General features: G+C 41.2%; 2 protein-coding genes across 8 annotated transcripts in view; both read left to right on the top strand.

Moving 5' to 3' along the window:
* Positions 1–18,906, top strand: part of LOC118079302 (protocadherin gamma-C5) — a 269,776-nt gene that overhangs the window by 39,617 nt on the left and 211,253 nt on the right. For 2 of the 7 annotated variants that reach the window (XM_035103386.2, XM_060278110.1), the window contains exon 1: positions 12,321–15,727. The exons of 3 other annotated variants lie outside the window; for them this stretch is intronic. In XM_035103386.2, coding sequence (XP_034959277.2) covers positions 13,325–15,727 — 2,403 coding nt within the window. In that variant the 5' untranslated portion in view covers positions 12,321–13,324. Of the gene's footprint in view, positions 1–4,552; positions 10,287–12,320; positions 15,728–18,906 lie in introns of those variants that run through there. 2 more of the 7 variants (XM_060278099.1, XM_060278096.1) reach the window with 2 other exon arrangements.
* LOC132592567 (protocadherin gamma-A6-like) lies at positions 2–4,510 on the top strand. Its single transcript, XM_060278115.1, has one exon. The coding sequence runs from the start codon at positions 1,011–1,013 to the stop codon at positions 3,429–3,431; it is 2,421 nt and encodes an 806-aa protein (XP_060134098.1). The 5' UTR covers positions 2–1,010; the 3' UTR covers positions 3,432–4,510.

Here is an 18,906-nt window from a genome sequence, read left to right as displayed (position 1 = left end):
GGGAGGGAGTCTTGCCTAAGAGAACTAATGAGCTCATGGTTGAAGTTAGATTTGAACTGGAGCATTCCCGATATGCATCTCCTACCCACTACAGCCCTATTTGAACAATCTCGTCAAGTGCAAGCAAATTAAACATGATTGTGCAAAGTTCTAAATCATGTGTGTGGCCCCTACAAGTAGAGTAAGGTCTCCACCTCAGACCTTTATCCTCAAATACATGGAGGGATTTAGATTGTGTACAGCTGAAATGCTGGACAGGAAAGGACTAAGAAGTATTCCATATTTCTCCTTAGGTGTTTGCTCATGTATGGACAGTGTATGCCCAAATAGGGCTTATGTAACCCGTATCTAAAAATAAAAATTCAGTTTGAAGATGAACAGCTTAGAGATGTGAATTAACAATAGGAACTGAGAGGAGTGACGTACTAGAGGTAATAAGGATGTACTGGTGATTTACTAATGTCGTTTCTCCATCAAGGAAAACATCTATGGAATATCCCCTTAGAAAAGCCAGCAGAAAACATTGCTAAGAAAGATTGATAATATTTATTCCAGAATTTCCAATAATGGGGTAGGGCAGGAACCCTAAATACTTTTCTGCTCCATTTCAATTTGATTACAGCAACAAAAGTCTTCACTCTTATTTATCCCTAGTGGGTAAATTCTAAGGGGGGGGGGGGTAAAGAACATGGACAAATATACTGAGTTCTCCTAGCTATATCTGCATATAATAGCAGTAGTACAGTGAAATGGTGTTTATTTAATTTTCAAAAGTGAAGTTTTTGCATTTTGGGCTTGAGCCTCTGGGTGTCACTGTTCACCAGAACGGAGGAGAAATGAGAAATCCTGCCCAATTGAAGTTGCCGTTCCATTAAACACAAGCACAAAAAATCTGAAGGAACAAGCTGCTCGTCAGTGTAAAGAAGAAATGAAAGTGTATTTTCCTTAGAAAAGAGTTGGATACAGCATCATTTGAACCAGAATCTAAAGGCCTTTAACCTGCTGCAAGGATGGAAGGAATCCAGAGGCTGTGGAACTGCAGAAAGGGAATTTTCCAGTGCCTTTTCATGATGTTTTCTTGGAAGGCAGTTTCTGGGCAGATCCACTACTCCATTCCAGAAGAGATGCACAAAGGCTCTTCCGTGGGGAATGTTGCAAAGGACCTGGGAATGGATGGCAAGCAGCTCCCAGACCATGGACTTCGCATTGTTTCCCCTGTAGGTATGATTCAGTACTTTTCTTTGAATGACAACAACGGCCATTTGCAGATATCTGAGAGAATAGATAGAGAGGAAATCTGCAGAGAGGCAGAGAAATGTATTTTGAAGTTTCAGGTTCTTGTTGAAAGCAAACTGAAGCTTTATGGAATCGAAGTGGAAATTACAGATATAAATGATAATGCTCCCCACTTCCCTCTAGGGGAACAGGAGCTGGAAATCAGTGAGGCATCTATACCTGGATTCCAGATCCCTCTTCCCAAAGCTCAAGACCCAGATTGGGGGATAAATTCAGTGCAGAGCTACCAACTCACAGGCAGTAGCCATTTTGCTTTGCATGTGCAAACAAAAGAAAATGGGGTCAGACTTGCTGAACTTGTGTTGGAAAAGTCACTGGATAGAGAGGAACAATCAGCTTACGATCTGCTCCTCACAGCTACTGATGGAGGTGATCCCATCAGGACTGGCACATTACAAATCCACATCGTTGTCCTTGATGCAAATGACAACGCACCAGTTTTCAGCCAACCTCTCTATGAAGTGAGTGTCAATGAGAATATTCCCAAGTGGTCCACAGTTTTGACAGTGAGAGCGACTGATATGGATGAAGGAACCAATGGAGACATTAAATACTCTATCCAACAAATTACAAAGCGAGACTCCCAAATGTTTCTGTTAAATTCCACAACAGGTGAAATCATCCTTATTGGGAATCTTGATTACGAGGAATCATCTTTATATGCATTTGAGATACAAGCAAAAGATGGAGGAGGCCTGAGTGACAGATCAAACATTGTGATATCTGTTATGGATCTGAATGACAATGCACCTGAATTATCAGTTACCTTTGCCACCAACACCATACTTGAAAGTTCACCATCCCAAACGGTAATTGCCATTTTAAATGTCCAAGACCGAGATTCAGGAATCAATGGGGAAATCACATGTTCAATCCCTAGCAACCTCCCTTTCCAGCTAAAGAAGTCCATGGATAACTTTTACAGTTTGGTGACTGATGGTGCCCTTGACAGAGAACAGGTGTCAGTCTTCAATATTACTGTGACGGTTACTGACCATGGAGTCCCCCCTCTTTCTACAGTCACAGTTATCACACTTCATATTTTAGACACAAATGACAACCCACCCCTCTTTGAAAAAACAGACTATACTTTCTATTTTGTGGAGAATAACCAAAGAGGAGCAATGGTCTCTTCCTTAAGAGCAAATGATCTTGACTGGGAAGAAAATGCCAGAATAACATATTCCATCACTGATGACCGAAAAAGTGACTCCCGCCTTTCCTCCTACCTCTCCATTAACTCTGAGACGGGGGTTATATATGCTCTGACCTCCTTTGATTATGAAGAGTTTCGGGAGATTAAGTTCAGTGTAAAGGCCCTGGATGGAGGTTCTCCACCACTCAGCTCCAACGTCTCAGTGACTCTCTTCATCCTGGACCAGAATGACAATGCTCCCCAAATTCTGTACCCCTCCCCTCCCACTGATGGCTCCACGGGGATAGAGCTGGCCCCTCGCTCCTCTGAGCCAGGCTACCTGGTCACTAAGGTGGTGGCCGTGGATTCAGACTCTGGCCAGAATGCCTGGCTCTCCTACCAGCTGACCAAGGCCACTGAGCCAGGACTCTTCACTCTGGGGCTCCACACGGGAGAGATTAGGACAGCCCGTTTCTTTCTGGAAAAAGATGCCCTCAAGCAAAGCCTGGTGGTTTTAGTGAAGGACAATGGGCAGCCACCTCTCTCTGCTTCAGCCACTCTGACTGTGGTGCTGGCTGACACCATCCCTGCAATCCTCTCAGACCTGAGCAGCATCTCAGCTCCTGTAGAGCCTCCATCTGACCTCACCTTCTACCTGGTCCTTGCAGTGGCTTTTGTCTCCTGCTTGTTCTTCACTTTCCTCCTTGTGTTAGTGGCCATCAAGTTGCACAGGTGGAGAAATTCTCAGCTGCTTGAGTCGGGGAGTGTGAATTTCAGTGGGGCTCCCATCTCACAGTTTGTGGGGATTGACGGAGTCCGAGCATTTCTGCACTCCTACTGCCAGGAAGTTTCTCTTACTACAGACTCTAGAAAGGCAAATTATTCCAATACTCTGAGCAATAAAGAAGCTTGTGAAGCAAATGATCCTATCCTACCTGGTGAAGATTTAAACTTGAACAATGAAGGCTTAATCATAGTCCAGGTGAGCAAACAATTTTAGATTAACATGATTTTTTGTTTTGTTAATATCAGCATATATTTCCTGTCTGCCTCTGCTTTCTCATTATATTCAGAACTATGTCAGTCTTCTTTTTATTCCTTTCAGCTCCCTCTTTTTTTAGTCATCACTAGGTATCTGATCCTTCTGTGAAGGATCTTATTTCAGCAAATCTTCATCTTGACGCATCAGATGATTTATCTTTGTCTCTTACTTTGGACTGCTGGTGGAGGTTCACAAAACCTTGTGCACTTCTATAAAAAGCATAGTTCCCTACATACTGAAAACTATCATGTATGGGAGATTGGGAGAAGGCTAGACTGATAACTATCATACTAGAATAAGACGACTGGGCGTTTAAGACGACCCCCAACTTTTCCAGTTAAAATATAGAGTTTGGGATATGCTCGCCGTATAAGAAATATGACCTGGCGTATAAGACGACCCCCGACTTTTGAGAAGATTTTCCTGGGTTAAAAAGTAGTCTTATATGCAGGAATATACAGTATATTCCTCCCCCCCCCCCGGCCGCTTTGAACAAGCATGTGATTTCCTGTGAGATTGATTTATGCATTCTCAATTGTTTTAACTTAGTATGTTATATTTGGCTTTTATTTCATATTTTTATGACACTTCCAAATAGTCGGTGGTTTAAAAAACCTGTATCAATAAATAAGTATATAAATGTGAGCCCTCACCTGCCTTGCTACTGGTAAGTTGTAGTTATGTTGTCTCCATGAAAACCAGGGCCAAGTATCCTATGACAAGTAAGTGCTCATTCCCATCTTTCAACCTATAACCTCTTTCCACTACATACCCAACTGCCCACCAGTAAGCTGATACTGAGATTCTCATTGCTACAAGACTTCTTTTTAAAAAAGTAATAATGAATTTACTTAACTCTTGTATTGGCTGAGATATTTTGGCTGTTGGTATATTTTAGCATGATAAAATGAGGAGATTCAATGGTGAGGGGACTCTGGGAAGAAATTTACAAGCAATTCTATTGTAAGATTGGTTGCATAATGCTTCTTGTAATTTGCAACCTTCACCCGCTATTTAACTACAGCAGCAACACACAAATGGGTTTTTGGGGTGGGATGGGGTGGGGTGTATTTTCTACTTTAATGAGATTTCCAGTGTAAGGTTGGGGTAGAATTTTGAACCCCAGAGAAGGTGCTGTGTGTTGTCTTCTCCCTGTAATATGAATGAAAACAGCTTCAGCCGAAGGTGTGTTCTTCTAGGTAGTTCCACACTGCTATCAATGGAAATGTGACTGAAAGTTTATTTACTCCTTTGTCATGTGACTGTAAGTTGGTTTGATTCCAGTGCTCTTTGGTGACATGTTGCTTATATTTTTCTATTAAAATATGCTGTCATGTAGTAAACACACTACAATGGCAAGAATTGATGCATTTGGGGGACATTTTATGAGGCATCTGGTTTTTTTTTTCGTTCCCGTAAGGAAAACAGTGAATGTTAACTTGCTGAAATTTGGGGGAGTTGTTTGGGTGACCATTTCTGACAATGTCCTAGAAGGACTATCCTGTAGTTCTACTAATGTGTGAATTGGACAATGAAAAGTATGCTGGGAGGATGCTTGGATTCCCACAAAATTGTTTGACGTTTAAGAGCAAGTGGGAATTATTTAGGGATTATTTGAACACCAGACAAAAAAATAGTTGCTCTTCATTATTGTACAGTCATACCTCGGTTTAACTACGCCTCAGTTTGAGTATTTTCAGTTTAAATACTCTGCGGACCCGTCTGGAACGGATTAATCCACTTTCCATTACTTTCAATGGGAAAGTTCACTTCAGGTTAAGTACGCATCTGGTTAAGTACAGACTTCCGGAACCAATTGTGTTTGTAAACCGAGGTACCACTGTAGATACAAGTGGCAAATCCTCTTGATCATGTTAATAAAATGCACATCTGTTTGTTTTGGACTTCTAATATTTTTTTCTGTTACAAAAATAAAATAAAAAAATTAAGAATGATGCACACACGTAGAGATCTTTATGCTATGGATACAAGGCACATTGCTGATAATGTAACATATTGTACCCTTAATAGTTATTAAGCATAACTTGTTTTATAAATAGTGCAGCTTATTTTAGACCTGGTCATAAGGGAAACTTTGTTGGCTCTTTCCATACAGAACAGGAAGCATGTTCAAAAGTAAATCCTTACCTTTCATAATATATAGTGTGGCAGCAGAGAGCAGCAGCAAGTTAATTGTTGCAGAGGGCAATGAATTTAGCCAACATTCATCTTAGGTATCTAAGGGGCACTTCATCTATGCTGGTGATGAAAGTTCCAATGAAAATTTTGTCCCATCCTTTCAAATATGAACCTAAGGAAAAGTGTGTTTCAAATCCTCCATTGTGAGGAATATGCATGTCATGGGCTTATTTGCAGAATTCTTGCCTTCTGAAAAAGGATGACATTTCCTTAAAGAAGGAACCATACGTAAAATACTTGTCTCGCATGTCCCTTCTTGTGTATGATACAGGGGGGAAATCAGCACCCTCTCCTACTCTGTGTTGCTGATTGTTTGTATGAGGAGAACTAGAAAATGCACTGTAGAACAGCAATCATCATAGGATTGTTAGGTTTCTATTCCTCTCACTGTGCAGGTCACATACCTGTGTTATGAATTCCAGCAAAGATTGTTGGAATTACGGGAGCGGATGTTTGCTGTATTCTGTTTCAATTTGTTGTATTTTTTCTTCGGACTCATCTCAGCGAGAGAAGACATGTTTTCTTTTGTTCTGCCTTAATAAATTAGCTTTTAGTACACAACCTCAGCTTGGCTCCGTCTGCGTTTTATCTCTGCTGAACTCTGAATATGTACTCAGTGTCTCCAAGACATGGGTCGTAATAAATCGTTGGGAAAGGGCTGTCGGAACTCCCTAGAGCTGAACGCTGAATGCTGAGAGACGGGCTGGATTTGTTCCTGCATTATGCCTGGGGATTGTTCTTGCCCCTGGCTGACCCGACAGGTATGACAGGTGTTCCATGAGGACAGAAGTGAATACACAGTGGTATAATTGATGTGGCCGGGCTCTGCCTGGCAGGGGTCTGGCTGTGAGGAGACTTACCATCCCACCTTGAGCAAATATCCTACAATAGTCCACCCACCAACTATAGAGAATAGTTGTTTGCTGACAGTTCAAGTAAAATCCAGCTCTTGAGCTTTCCCTGGGAAATAGTATTCTGCCTAATTTTCATCAGGTTACTTCTTTTTAAACCACAAATTGCTGAAGAGATGTCCAGAACTGAATTTGAGAACTGAAACTGACAGGTCTGCACTTTCCTAATGCATACTTTTTATGTTCTCAAAAAAACTTTTGAGTTGTTCGGGTTGGGGATTTCCAGGAAAGCTGAAAAAAGAAAGTAAGAATGGCTTTTGAATTGAATCAACTTGGTATTACCAGTTGTCTACCTATGGAAACCTTTCCAATTTAGAAGATGTAGAAAATAAATATTCCTCACCCACAACTACTGCCCTCAGATTGTAGCAAAAATGTATCATCTCTTCTTGACAGGAGATTACTGGATGATCACATTGAGCATCATATAAAAATATATGGCAAAACAAATGCAGCATTGATTTCTTCTTCAAGCCCAAGGCATTGCAAAGTAGCACATGATTTCACAAAATATATTTTAAAACATTACACTGGAAGTTGCCTTAGCACCTCTTTAATCAGTAGTAGAGAAAGTAAACAATACAGGGCTAAATGGAAAATAAATATGAACTAGTATAAGTGCCATCCCTATTTTCCTATTCACAAATATATTTTGTTTAAATGTACTGGCTGAAAACACATCACTGTGTGGGTCAACCTAAAATTATCACAAGCTGAACCTCTGACAGGAATACATATTAAAAATTCACTTGTGATAATTTCTTAATATTACTTAGTATTAATATTACTTAATATTACTTAGATTTTTTTAAATGCACATTAAACATGGAAGAAAGAAATTTGGAACCCTGGTCTCACTGACCTGCATACAGAATGGAGTGAACAACTATAAGGTCTGATCAATAATCCATTGGGGGATTACTGGAAACAATGGTAAAGGGTTAAATTAAAAGCAGTTCTCTACATTAGAAATTATATACTATGTACCATTATTGAAATGGCAAAAACAGTTCCCCATGTGGACTCAGAGTGTCACTGTTGGACAACATGGGAGCAGCCATGGCTCAGCATTTGTGAGGCTCTTAGAGCAGTCTCTCTCTCTCTTAACACATCAGTGAAGCAGAAAGGAAAGCTTTTATTTTAAAAGCTGCTCAAGAAAGGAAAGATCTCTGTTTCCCAAAGATCAGCTCAAAAGAACAATATTTCTGTTATCTCAAATAAGTGTACTGGGAGTCTTCATAACTGAACTGAAAGGAGGAAATCAGGAATGACAATGGATGTGATGGAGGTAAAGCAGGCAGAGAGAACAAGGGACATCACCAAGAGGCAAGTACTGTTTCTGTTCATATTCTGGTCTGTGTTCTGCTGCCAGGTAGTGTCTGAGCAGGTTCAGTATTCAGTTCCAGAGGAAGCAGAGCAGGGCTCCTTTGTGGGGAACCTTGCTAAAGATCTGGGGTTGGATATCAGAGAGCTGTCAAAGCGCCAGCTTGGTATTTCTTCAGAAAAGCAATTCTTTGATCTGAATGAACAAAATGGCAACCTGTATGTGAATGAGAGGATAGACCGGGAAGAGATTTGTGGTAAATCATCCACTTGTGTGCTCAAATTAGAAGTTGTGGCACACAATCCTTTGAATATTTTCCACATAAATATTCTTATCCAGGACATTAATGATAATGTCCCACATTTCCAGAATGAAAATGTTGAGCTTAAATTGAGTGAGTCTACTCTGTCAGGAACTCGATTTGCTCTTGCAAATGCTGAAGATGATGATATTGGAAAGAACTCCATCCAGAATTATCAACTGAGCTCAACTCCATATTTCAAACTAGAAATTCAAGCTGGCAATGATGGCGGCAAATATGCAGAATTAATATTGCAGAAACAACTGGACAGGGAAAAGGAACACACACACCACATGGTCCTTACAGCCATGGATGGTGGAGAACCTCCAAAAACCGGAACAGCCAAAATAGTGGTAACAGTTATTGATATTAATGACAATGCCCCTGTTTTCACCCAGACAACCTATAAAGTGAGCCTGAAGGAGAGTGCACCCAAAGGAACCTCTGTTCTTCAAGTCAAAGCATCTGACAGTGATGAAGGGTCAAATGCTGAGATCACTTATACTTTCAGTGACATCCCAAAAACAGCCAAACAGAAGTTTCATCTGGATCCCAGAGATGGAACAATTACACTCATAGAAAGTGTTGATTTTGAAGAGAGTCAATATTATGTGATGAAAATTCAGGCAAGTGATGGAGGAGGATTGGTGGCACATTGCAATGTGGAAATTGAGGTTCTTGATGAGAATGACAATGCTCCAGATGTGATCCTTACATCCGTGTCTAGCCCAGTTCCAGAAGATATCACATCTGGAGCTGTGATTGCTCTCATTAAAGTTCAGGACAGGGATTCTGGGGATAATGGAGAAGTCACCTGTCACCTGAAGGAACTTGTACCTTTCCTGGTAGTCTCATCTTCAGATAATTACTTCAAGCTCCTCATAGATGGTGCCCTTGACAGAGAAAGGACTCCAGAGTATAATATTACAATCACAGCCACAGACAAAGGCACACCTCCACTCTCCACACACAAAACCATATCAATAAAGATCTCAGATATCAATGATAACCCACCAGCCTTTGAAAAATCTTCCTATACTGCCTACATTCCAGAGAACAACCCATCTGGAGCTTCAATTTTCCACATCAAGGCCTCTGACCCAGATCTGGATCGCAATGCCCGAATCACTTACTCCATCCTTAACAGCAACATCAAGGACCTTCCTCTCTCCTCCTATGTCTCCATTAACTCTGAGACCGGGATCATCTATGCCCAACGCTCCTTTGACTATGAGCAATTCAGGGAGTTTCAGATTCAAGTGAAGGCCCAAGATGGAGGTTCTCCACCACTCTATACCAGTGCCACAGTTACAGTATGTGTTTTGGATCGAAATGATAACGCTCCGCAGATCCTGTACCCTTCACAATCAACAGAGGGATCACCTTTCTTTGAGATGGTGCCTCGGTCAGCTGAGTCGGGTTATCTGGTGACGAAGGTGGTGGCCGTGGACTCTGATTCGGGACACAATGCCTGGCTCTCCTTCCATCTCCTGCAGGCCACAGAGCCCTCACTCTTCAGTATTGGCTCCCACACAGGAGAGGTGCAAACAGTCCGAGCATTACTTGAGAGAGATGCAGTGAAGCAGAGGCTGGTCATCCTGGTGAAGGACAATGGGCATCCTCCTCTCTCAGCCACCACAACTTTGAGCTTGGTGTTTGCTGAGAACTTCCAGGAGGCTCTTCCAGAAATGAACTCCCAACCAAATGACTCAGAGTATCAGTCTGATCTGCAGTTTTATTTGGTATTGGCCTTGACCCTGGTGTCCTTTCTGTTCCTGGTGACGGTGATTCTGACCATTCTGATGAAGCTTCGAAGGTCAAGGAACCCCACTTTCCTTCAGTGCTTTATTCCCGACCCCCATTCAAAGGCTGGTGCCATATTCCCACCAAATTATGAGGATGGAACTTTGCCTTATTCCTACCAGGTCTGTCTGTCCTCTGAATCCAGGAGGAATGAGTTGACATTCCTGCAGCCCACTGTCCAAATAGCAGAGAACATCCTTTGCAATGGCAACTCTGACATTTCTTTGATGGTCAGTGGAGGCAATTTAAATTCTGAAAAGGAAAATGACGGCACGGTGAGTTATATTGCATTCTTTTTCCTTCTTTTTTTTAGGGAATTAGGTGTGTTATCACTTGTTTGAGAGTTTATTTGTAAACAGTGGATGTTATCAAACTGGCATCCCAGACAGTTCAGGCCATTTCACCAGGGAAGTAGGTAGGGAGTAGTATTGAGCTGCTACTGCTGGAGAGCAAGCTAATGGGATGGGCCTTCTAGCAGTTGTTGAAGGGCAAAACTGCAAATTGTGGAAGCCTCAGTCTGAATTATCTAGATGCACGTCACATGCTGACTTTGGGTGATGATCTAGGATCACAGGATGGCATAGCATGTTTGAGTGGAGACAGTGTCTATCCTTCCTTACTTTCTTCCTTGTATGACTAAAATTGAATATGTAGCTATTTTAATGTTCTGTCTTTAAAAAAATAGAAAAACAAACATCAAAAAATGTTACATAGTATATTCTTCAAGAAGTCTGCAAATTTTCTAGTTATTGGTAAAATTCTCCTTAATTATCAAACTACCGTTAAATATTGTTTGTGCTTCTGTTCTGTTTTCCAATGATCCTTTCACACTGCAGTACCAGTTGTGTTATGTCTATATTTTTGAGCAATATATCAGCATTTAAATATATGAGCAATATATTGTGTTCCACTAAATTTCATTCACACCAGGAATGGTATCTGCAATATACAAAATACTACTCCAAAATCCCACCAACCTCCTAGACACAATAAAAAGACAATGGGAGGATGACATAGGATATGAAATCAACCCTACCCAATGGACCAGAATGTGGTCTAAACCCCCCTTTAAATCTGTATCGATGAAAAGAAAAGAACTAACCCTAAAAATCACCTACAGGTGGTACCTAACACCAAGAAAGCTAGCACTAATAATCTCAGGAACCTCACCAAAATGCTGGAGAGGGTGCACTTCTGCAGGTGCACTCCTTCACATGTGGTGGGAATGCCCCAAAATCCAATTATTCCGGGCAACAACCATACGAGAAATATGTAAAATAACCAGACATTAATAGAAATTACCCCAGAATTGGCCCTACTAAACATCTTTCAAGAAAACAATGCCCATTTAGACCAAAAAGACCTCATAACCTACCTACTTTCAGCAGCCAGAAATGTCATAACCAGATATTGGAGAGACCTGTCAGGAGTAAGCATGGACCAATGGTACAAAGTAGTATGGGTAATAGCCTTACTAGAAAAACTAACCAACAAGCTGAAACTGGCACGGGGACAAATAGAAGAGGATGCCTTCACCCCAGTATGGTTTATCACACACACAGCCCAACAAGATAATGACAAAAATTTACCACCAGCATACAAATCAGTATGGCTAACCTGACCCAAAAATACCCACCCATCCCACTCACACATGAAAACAAAGACCATCACAGCCAATCACAAATGAACAACCATACCCTTGGCCAACCCCAATCACTCTCACCATTAAAAGAACACAAGCGAATAAAGGAATACCAACACAAACAAAGCTGACATCAAGCCCTACATATATTAAGCAAAACAGAAACATCGTCACCTATTCTCACCCCCATCCACCCTCCCATCCCCTATCTACCTCGTTTTCCCTCTTTCTTCTTAGTGTCTTAACAAATGAAACTGATTTGCAAAAATGATACATGTTTAAATATGAGTGACACTGCACACACCTTTGTAATTCAAGAAATCTTTAATAAAAAATATTTTTTTAAAAAATTCATTCACACCAGTGTGCATGGTGTGACGCAACAATGAACACCATTGGACAACATTGCCACCCATAGGTGTGCATGTATTCATTCCCCCATGTATACAGCCCCAAATTTCATCACTTTACTCCTGCAATTTTCTAGTTTAAGGAAGCAGGAAATGGATTTTTTTCTGCAATCAAATAACATGAAAATGAAGTGGCTTTCATGCCATGTGAAAACCTGAATATAATGCAGAAATTAATAGTTACGGAAACATCAGGGAAATGGAGGAAACTGTTGTGTGACATCAACCAGGGAGGGAGGGAGGGAGGGAGTCTTGCCTAAGAGAACTAATGAGCTCATGGTTGAAGTTAGATTTGAACTGGAGCATTCCCGATATGCATCTCCTTCCCACTACAGCACTATTTGAACAATCTCCTCAAGTGTAAGCAAATTAAACATGATTGTTCAGAGTTCTAAATCATGTTTGTGGCCCCTACAAGTAGAGTAAGGTTTCCACCTCAGACCTTTATCCTCAAATACATGGAGGGATCTAGATTGTGTACAGATGAAATGCTGGACAGGAAAGGACTAAGAAGCACTCCATATTTCTCCTTAGGTGTTTGCTCATGTATGGACAGTGTATGCCCAAATAGGGCTTATGTAACCTGTATCTAAAAAGAAAAATTCAGTTTGAAGATGAACAGCCTAGAGATGTGAATTAACAATAGGAAGTGAGAGGAGTGACGTACCGGAGGTAATAAGGATGTACTGGTGATTTACTAGTGTCGTTTCTCCATCAAGGAAAATATCTATGGAATATCCCCTTAGAAAAGCCAGCAGAAAACATTGCTGAGAAAGATTGATAATATTTATTCCAGAGTTTCCAATAATGGGGTAGGGCAGGAACCCTAAACATACTTCTCTTTCCTGTTCCTTTTCGATTTGTTTACAGCAACAAAAGTTGTCACACTTATTTATCCCTAGTGGGTAAATTCTAAGGGGGGAGGATAAAGAACATGGACAAATATACCGCGTTATCCTAGCTATATCTGCATATAATAGCAGTAGTACAGTACAGTGAAATGGTGTTTATTTAATTTTCAAAAGTGAAGTTTTTGCACTTTGGGCTTGAGCCTCTGGGTGTCACTGTTCACCAGAACGGAGGAGAAATGAGAAATCCTGCCCAACTGAAGTTGCTGTTCCATTAAACACAAGCACAAAATATCTGAAGGAACAAGCTGCTTGTCAGTGTAAAGAAGAAATGAAAGTGCATTTTCCTTAGAAAAGAGTTGGATACAGCATCATTTGAACCAGAATCTAAGGGCCTTTAACCTGCTGCAAGGATGGAAGGAATTCAGAGGCTGTGGAACTGCAGAAAAGGAATCTTCCAGTGCCTTTTCATGATGTTTTCTTGGAAGGCAGTTTCTGGGCAGATCCACTACTCCATTCCAGAAGAGATGCACAAAGGCTCTTCCGTGGGGAATGTTGCAAAGGACCTGGGAATGGATGGCAAGCAGCTCCCAGACCATGGACTTCGCATTGTTTCCCCTGTAGGTATGATTCAGTACTTTTCTTTGAATGCCAACAATGGCCATTTGCAGATATCTGAGAGAATAGATAGAGAGGAAATCTGCAGAGAGGCAGAGAAATGTATTTTGAAGTTTCAGGTTCTTATTGAAAGCAAACTAAAGCTTTATGGGATCGAAGTGGAAATTACAGATATAAATGATAATGCTCCCCACTTCCCTCTAGGGGAACAGGAGCTGAAAATCAGTGAGGCATCTATACCTGGATTCCAGATCCCTCTTCCCAAAGCTCAAGACCCAGATTGGGGGATAAATTCAGTGCAGAGCTACCAACTCACAGGCAGTAGCCATTTTGCTTTGCATGTGCAAACAGAAGAAAATGGGGTCAGACTTGCTGAACTTGTGTTGGAAAAGTCACTGGACAGAGAGGAACAATCAGCTTACGATCTGCTCCTCACAGCTACTGATGGAGGTGATCCCATCAGATCTGGCACATTACAAATACACATCGTTGTTATTGATGCAAATGACAATTCACCAGTTTTCAGCCAACCTCTCTATGAAGTGAGTGTCAGTGAGAATATTCCCAAGTGGTCCACAATTTTGACAGTGAGAGCAACTGATATGGATGAAGGTACCAATGGAGACGTTAAATACTCTTTCCAACAAATTACAAAGCGAGACTCCCAAATGTTTCTGTTAAATTCCACAACAGGTGATATCATCCTTATTGGGAATCTTGATTATGAGGAATCATCTTTATATGCATTTGAGATACAAGCAAAAGATGGAGGAGGCCTGAGTGACAGCTCAAAAGTTGTGATATCTGTTATGGATCTGAATGACAATGCACCTGAATTATCAGTTACCTTTGCCAGCAACACCATACCTGAAAGTTCACCATCCCAAACGGTAATTGCCATTTTAAATGTCCAAGACCGAGATTCAGGAATCAATGGGGAAATCACATGTTCAATCCCTAGCAACCTCCCTTTCCAGCTAAAGAAGTCCATGGATAACTTTTACAGTTTGGTGACTGATGGTGTCCTTGACAGAGAACAGGTGTCAGTCTTCAATATTACTGTGACAGTTACTGACCATGGAGTCCCCCCTCTTTCTACAGTCACAGTTATCACACTTCATGTTTTAGACACAAATGACAACCCACCCCTCTTTGAAAAAACAGACTATACTTTCTATTTTGTGGAGAATAACCAAAGAGGAGCAATGGTCTCTTCCTTAAGAGCAAATGACCTTGACTGGGAAGAAAATGCCAGAATAACATATTCCATCACTGATGACGAAAGAAGTGACTCCCGCCTCTCCTCCTACCTCTCCATTAACTCTGAGACGGGGGTTATATATGCTCTGACCTCCTTTGATTATGAAGAGTTTCAAGACATTCGGTTCCGTGTAAAGGCTCAGGATGGAGGTTCTCCACCACTCAGCTCCAACGTCTCAGTGACTCTCTTCATCCTGGACCAGAATGACAATGCTCCCCAGATCCTGTACCCCTCCGCTCCCACCGATGGCTCCACGGGGATAGAGCTGGCTCCTCGCTCCTCTGAGCCAGGCTACCTGGTCACTAAGGTGGTGGCCGTGGATGCAGACTCTGGCCAGAATGCCTGGCTCTCCTACCAGCTGATGAAGGCCACTGAGCCAGGGCTCTTCACTCTGGGGCTCCACACGGGAGAGATCAGGACGGCCCGTTTCTTTCTGGAGAAAGATGCCCTCAAGCAAAGCCTGGTGGTTTTAGTCAAGGACAATGGGCAGCCACCTCTCTCTGCTTCAGCCACTCTGACTGTGGTGCTGGCTGACACCATCCCTGCAATCCTCTCAGACCTGAGCAGCATCTCAGCTCCTGTAGAGCCTCCGTCGGACCTCACCTTCTACCTGGTCCTTGCAGTGGCTTTTGTCTCCTGCTTGTTCTTCACTTTCCTCCTTGTGTTAGTGGCCATCAAGTTGCACAGGTGGAGAAATTCTCAGCTGCTTGAATCGGGGAGTGTGAATTTCAGTGGGGCTCCCATTTCACAGTTTGTGGGGATTGACGGAGTCCGAGCATTTCTGCACTCCTACTGCCAGGAAGTTTCTCTTACTACAGACTCTAGAAAGGCAAATTATTCCAATACTCTGAGCAATAAAGAAGCTTGTGAAGCAAATGATCCTATCCTACCTGGTGAAGATTTAAACTTGAACAATGAAGGCTTAATCATAGTCCAGGTGAGCAAACAATTTTAGATTAACATGATTTTTTGTTTTGTTAATATCAGCATATATTTCCTGTCTGCCTCTGCTTTCTCATTATATTCAGAACTATGTCAGTCTTCTTTTTATTCCTTTCAGCTCCCTCTTTTTTTAGTCATCACTAGGTATCTGATCCTTCTGTGAAGGATCTTATTTCAGCAAATCTTCATCTTGATGCATCAGATGTTTTATCTTTGTCTCTTACCTTGGACTGCTGGTGGAGGTTCACAAAACCTTGTGCATATCTATAAAAAACATAGTTCCCTATATATTGAAAACTATCATGTATGGGAGATTGGGAGAAGGCTAGACTGATAACTATTATGCTAGTATAAGATGACTGGGCGTTTAAGACGACCCCCAACTTTTCCAGTTAAAATATAGAGTTTGGGATATACTCGCCGTATAAGAAATATGACCTGGTGTATAGGACGACCCCCGACTTTTGAGAAGATTTTCCTGGGTTAAAAAGTAGTCTTATATGCAGGAATATAAAGTATATTCCTCCCCCCCACACACACACTTTGAACAAGCATGTGATTTCCTGTGAGATTGATTTATGCATTCTTCATTGTTTTAACTTAGTATGTTGTATTTGGCTTTTATTTCATATTTTTATGACACTTCCAAATAGTGGGTGGTTTAAAAACCCTGTATCAATAAATAAGTATATAAATGTGAGCCCTCACCTGCCTTGCTACTGGTAAGTTGTAGTTATGCTGTCTCCATGAAAACCAGGGCCAAGTATCCTATGACAAGTAAGTGCACATTCCTATCTTTCAACCTATAACCTCTTTCCACTACATACCCAACTGCCCACCAGTAAGCTGATACTGAGATTCTCATTGCTACAAGACTTCTTTTTAAAAGAGTAATAATGAATTTACTTAACTCTTGTATTGGCTGAGATATTTTGGCTGTTGGTATATTTTAGCATGATAAAATGGGGAGTTTCAATGGTGAGGGGACTCTGGGAAGAAATTTACAAGCAATTGTATTGTAAGGTTGGTTGCATAACGCTCCTTGTAATTTGCAACCTCCACCCGCTACTGAAATACAGCAGCAACCCCCAAATTGGGATTTTTTCTTAGGGGGGGGGCTTGTATTTTCTACTTTAATGAGATTTCCAGTGTAAGGTAGGGGTAGAATTTTGAACCCCAGAGAAGGTGCCGTGTGTTGTCTTCTCCCTGTAATATGAATGAAAACAGCTTCAGCCGAAGGTGTCTTCTTCTAGGTAGTTCCACACTGCTATCAATGGAAATGTGACTGAAAGTTTATTTATTCCTTTGTCATGTGACTGTAAGTTGGTTTGATTCCAGTGCTCTTTGGTGATATATTGCTTATATTTTTCTATTAAAATATGCTGTCATGTAGTAAACACACTACAATGGCAAGAATTGATGCATTTGGGGGACATTTTATGAGGCATCTGGGGTTTTTTTCGTTCCCGTAAGGAAAACAGTGAATGTTAACTTGCTGAAATTTGGGGGAGTTGTTTGGGTGACCATTTCTGACAATGTCCTAGAAGGACTATCCTGTAGTTCTACTAATGTGTGAATTGGACAATGAAAAGTATGCTAGGAGGATGCTTGGATTCCCACAAAATTGTTTGACGTTTAAGAGCAAGTGGGAATTATTTAGGGATTATTTGAACACCAGACAAAAAAAGAATGTTGCTCTTCATTATTGTACATACAAGTGGCAAATCCTCTTGATCACATTAATAAAATGCACATCTATTTGTTTTGGACTTCCAATATTTTTTTCTGTTACAATATATATATATATTTAAAAGGATGATGCACACACATAGAGATCTTTGTGCTATGGATACAAGGCACATTGCTGATAATGTAACATATTGTACTCTTAATAGTTATTAAGCATAACTTGTTTTATAAATAGTGCAGCATATTTTAGACCTGGTCATAAGGGAAACTTTGTTGGCTCTTTCCATACAGAACAGGAAGCATGTTCAAAAGTAAATCCTTACCTTTCATAATATATAGTGTGACAGCAGAGAGCAGCAGCAATTAATTGTTGCAGAGGGCAATGAATTTAGCCAACATTCATCTTAGGTATCTTAGGGGCACTTCATCTATGCTGGTGATGAAAGTTCCAATGAAAAGATTTTGTCCCATCCTTTCAAATATGAACCTAAGGAAAAGTGTGTTGCAAATCCTCCATTGTGAGGAATATGCATGTCATGGGCTTATTTGCAGAATTCTTGACTTCTGAAAAAGGATGACATTTCCTTAAAGAAGGAACCATACACAAAATACTTGTCTCGTGTGTCCCTTCTTGTATATGATATAGGAGGGAAATCAGCACCTTCTCCTACTCTGTGTTGCTGATTGTTTGTATGAGGAGAACTAGAAAATGCACTGTAGAACAGCAATCATCATAGGATTGTTAGGTTTCTATTCCTCTCACTGTGCAGGTCACATACCTGTGTTATGCATTCCAGCAAAGATTGTTGGAATTACGGGAGTGGCTGTTTGCTGTATTCTGTTTCCGTTTGTTGTATTTTTTCTTCGGACTTCTCTCAGCGAGAGGAGACATGTTTTCTTTTGTTCTGCCTTAATAAAGTAGCTTTTAGTACACAACCTCAGCCTGGCTCCACCTGCGTTTTATCTCTGCTGAACTCTGAATATGTACTCAGTGTCTCCAAGACATGGGTCGTAATAAATCGTTGGGAAAGGGCTGTCGGAACTCCCTAGAGCTGAACGCTGAATGGTGAGAGACGGGCTGGATTTGTTCCTGCATTATGCCTGGGGATTGTTCTTGCCCCTGGCTGACCCGACAGGGATGACAGGTGTTCCATGAGGACAGAAGTGAATACACAGTGGTATAATTGATGTGGCCGGGCTCTGCCTGGCAGGGGTCTGGCTGTGAGGAGACTTACCATCCCACCTTGAGCAGATATCCTACAATAGACCATCCACCAACTCTTGAGCTTTCCCTGGGAAATAGTATCCTGCCTAATATTCATCAGTTTACAATACTTCTTTTTAAACCACAAATTGCTGAAGAGATGACAAGAACTGAATTTAAGATTGGAAAACTGAGAAACAGAGAGAACTGAAACTGACAGGTCTGCACTTTCCTAATGCATACTTTTTATGTTCTCAAAAAACTCTTGAGTTGTTCGGGTT

The sequence above is a fragment of the Zootoca vivipara genome, chromosome 8 (genome assembly GCF_963506605.1).
Source record: "Zootoca vivipara chromosome 8, rZooViv1.1, whole genome shotgun sequence".
Taxonomy (NCBI): domain Eukaryota; kingdom Metazoa; phylum Chordata; class Lepidosauria; order Squamata; family Lacertidae; genus Zootoca; species Zootoca vivipara.
This window is presented reverse-complemented; position numbering and strand designations above follow the sequence as displayed.

What these genes read in the sequence shown, in the direction of transcription:
- LOC132592567 (XM_060278115.1), top strand. Translation starts at nt 1,011, where the DNA reads ATGGAAGGAATCCAGAGGCTGTGGAACTGCAGAAAGGGAATTTTCCAG.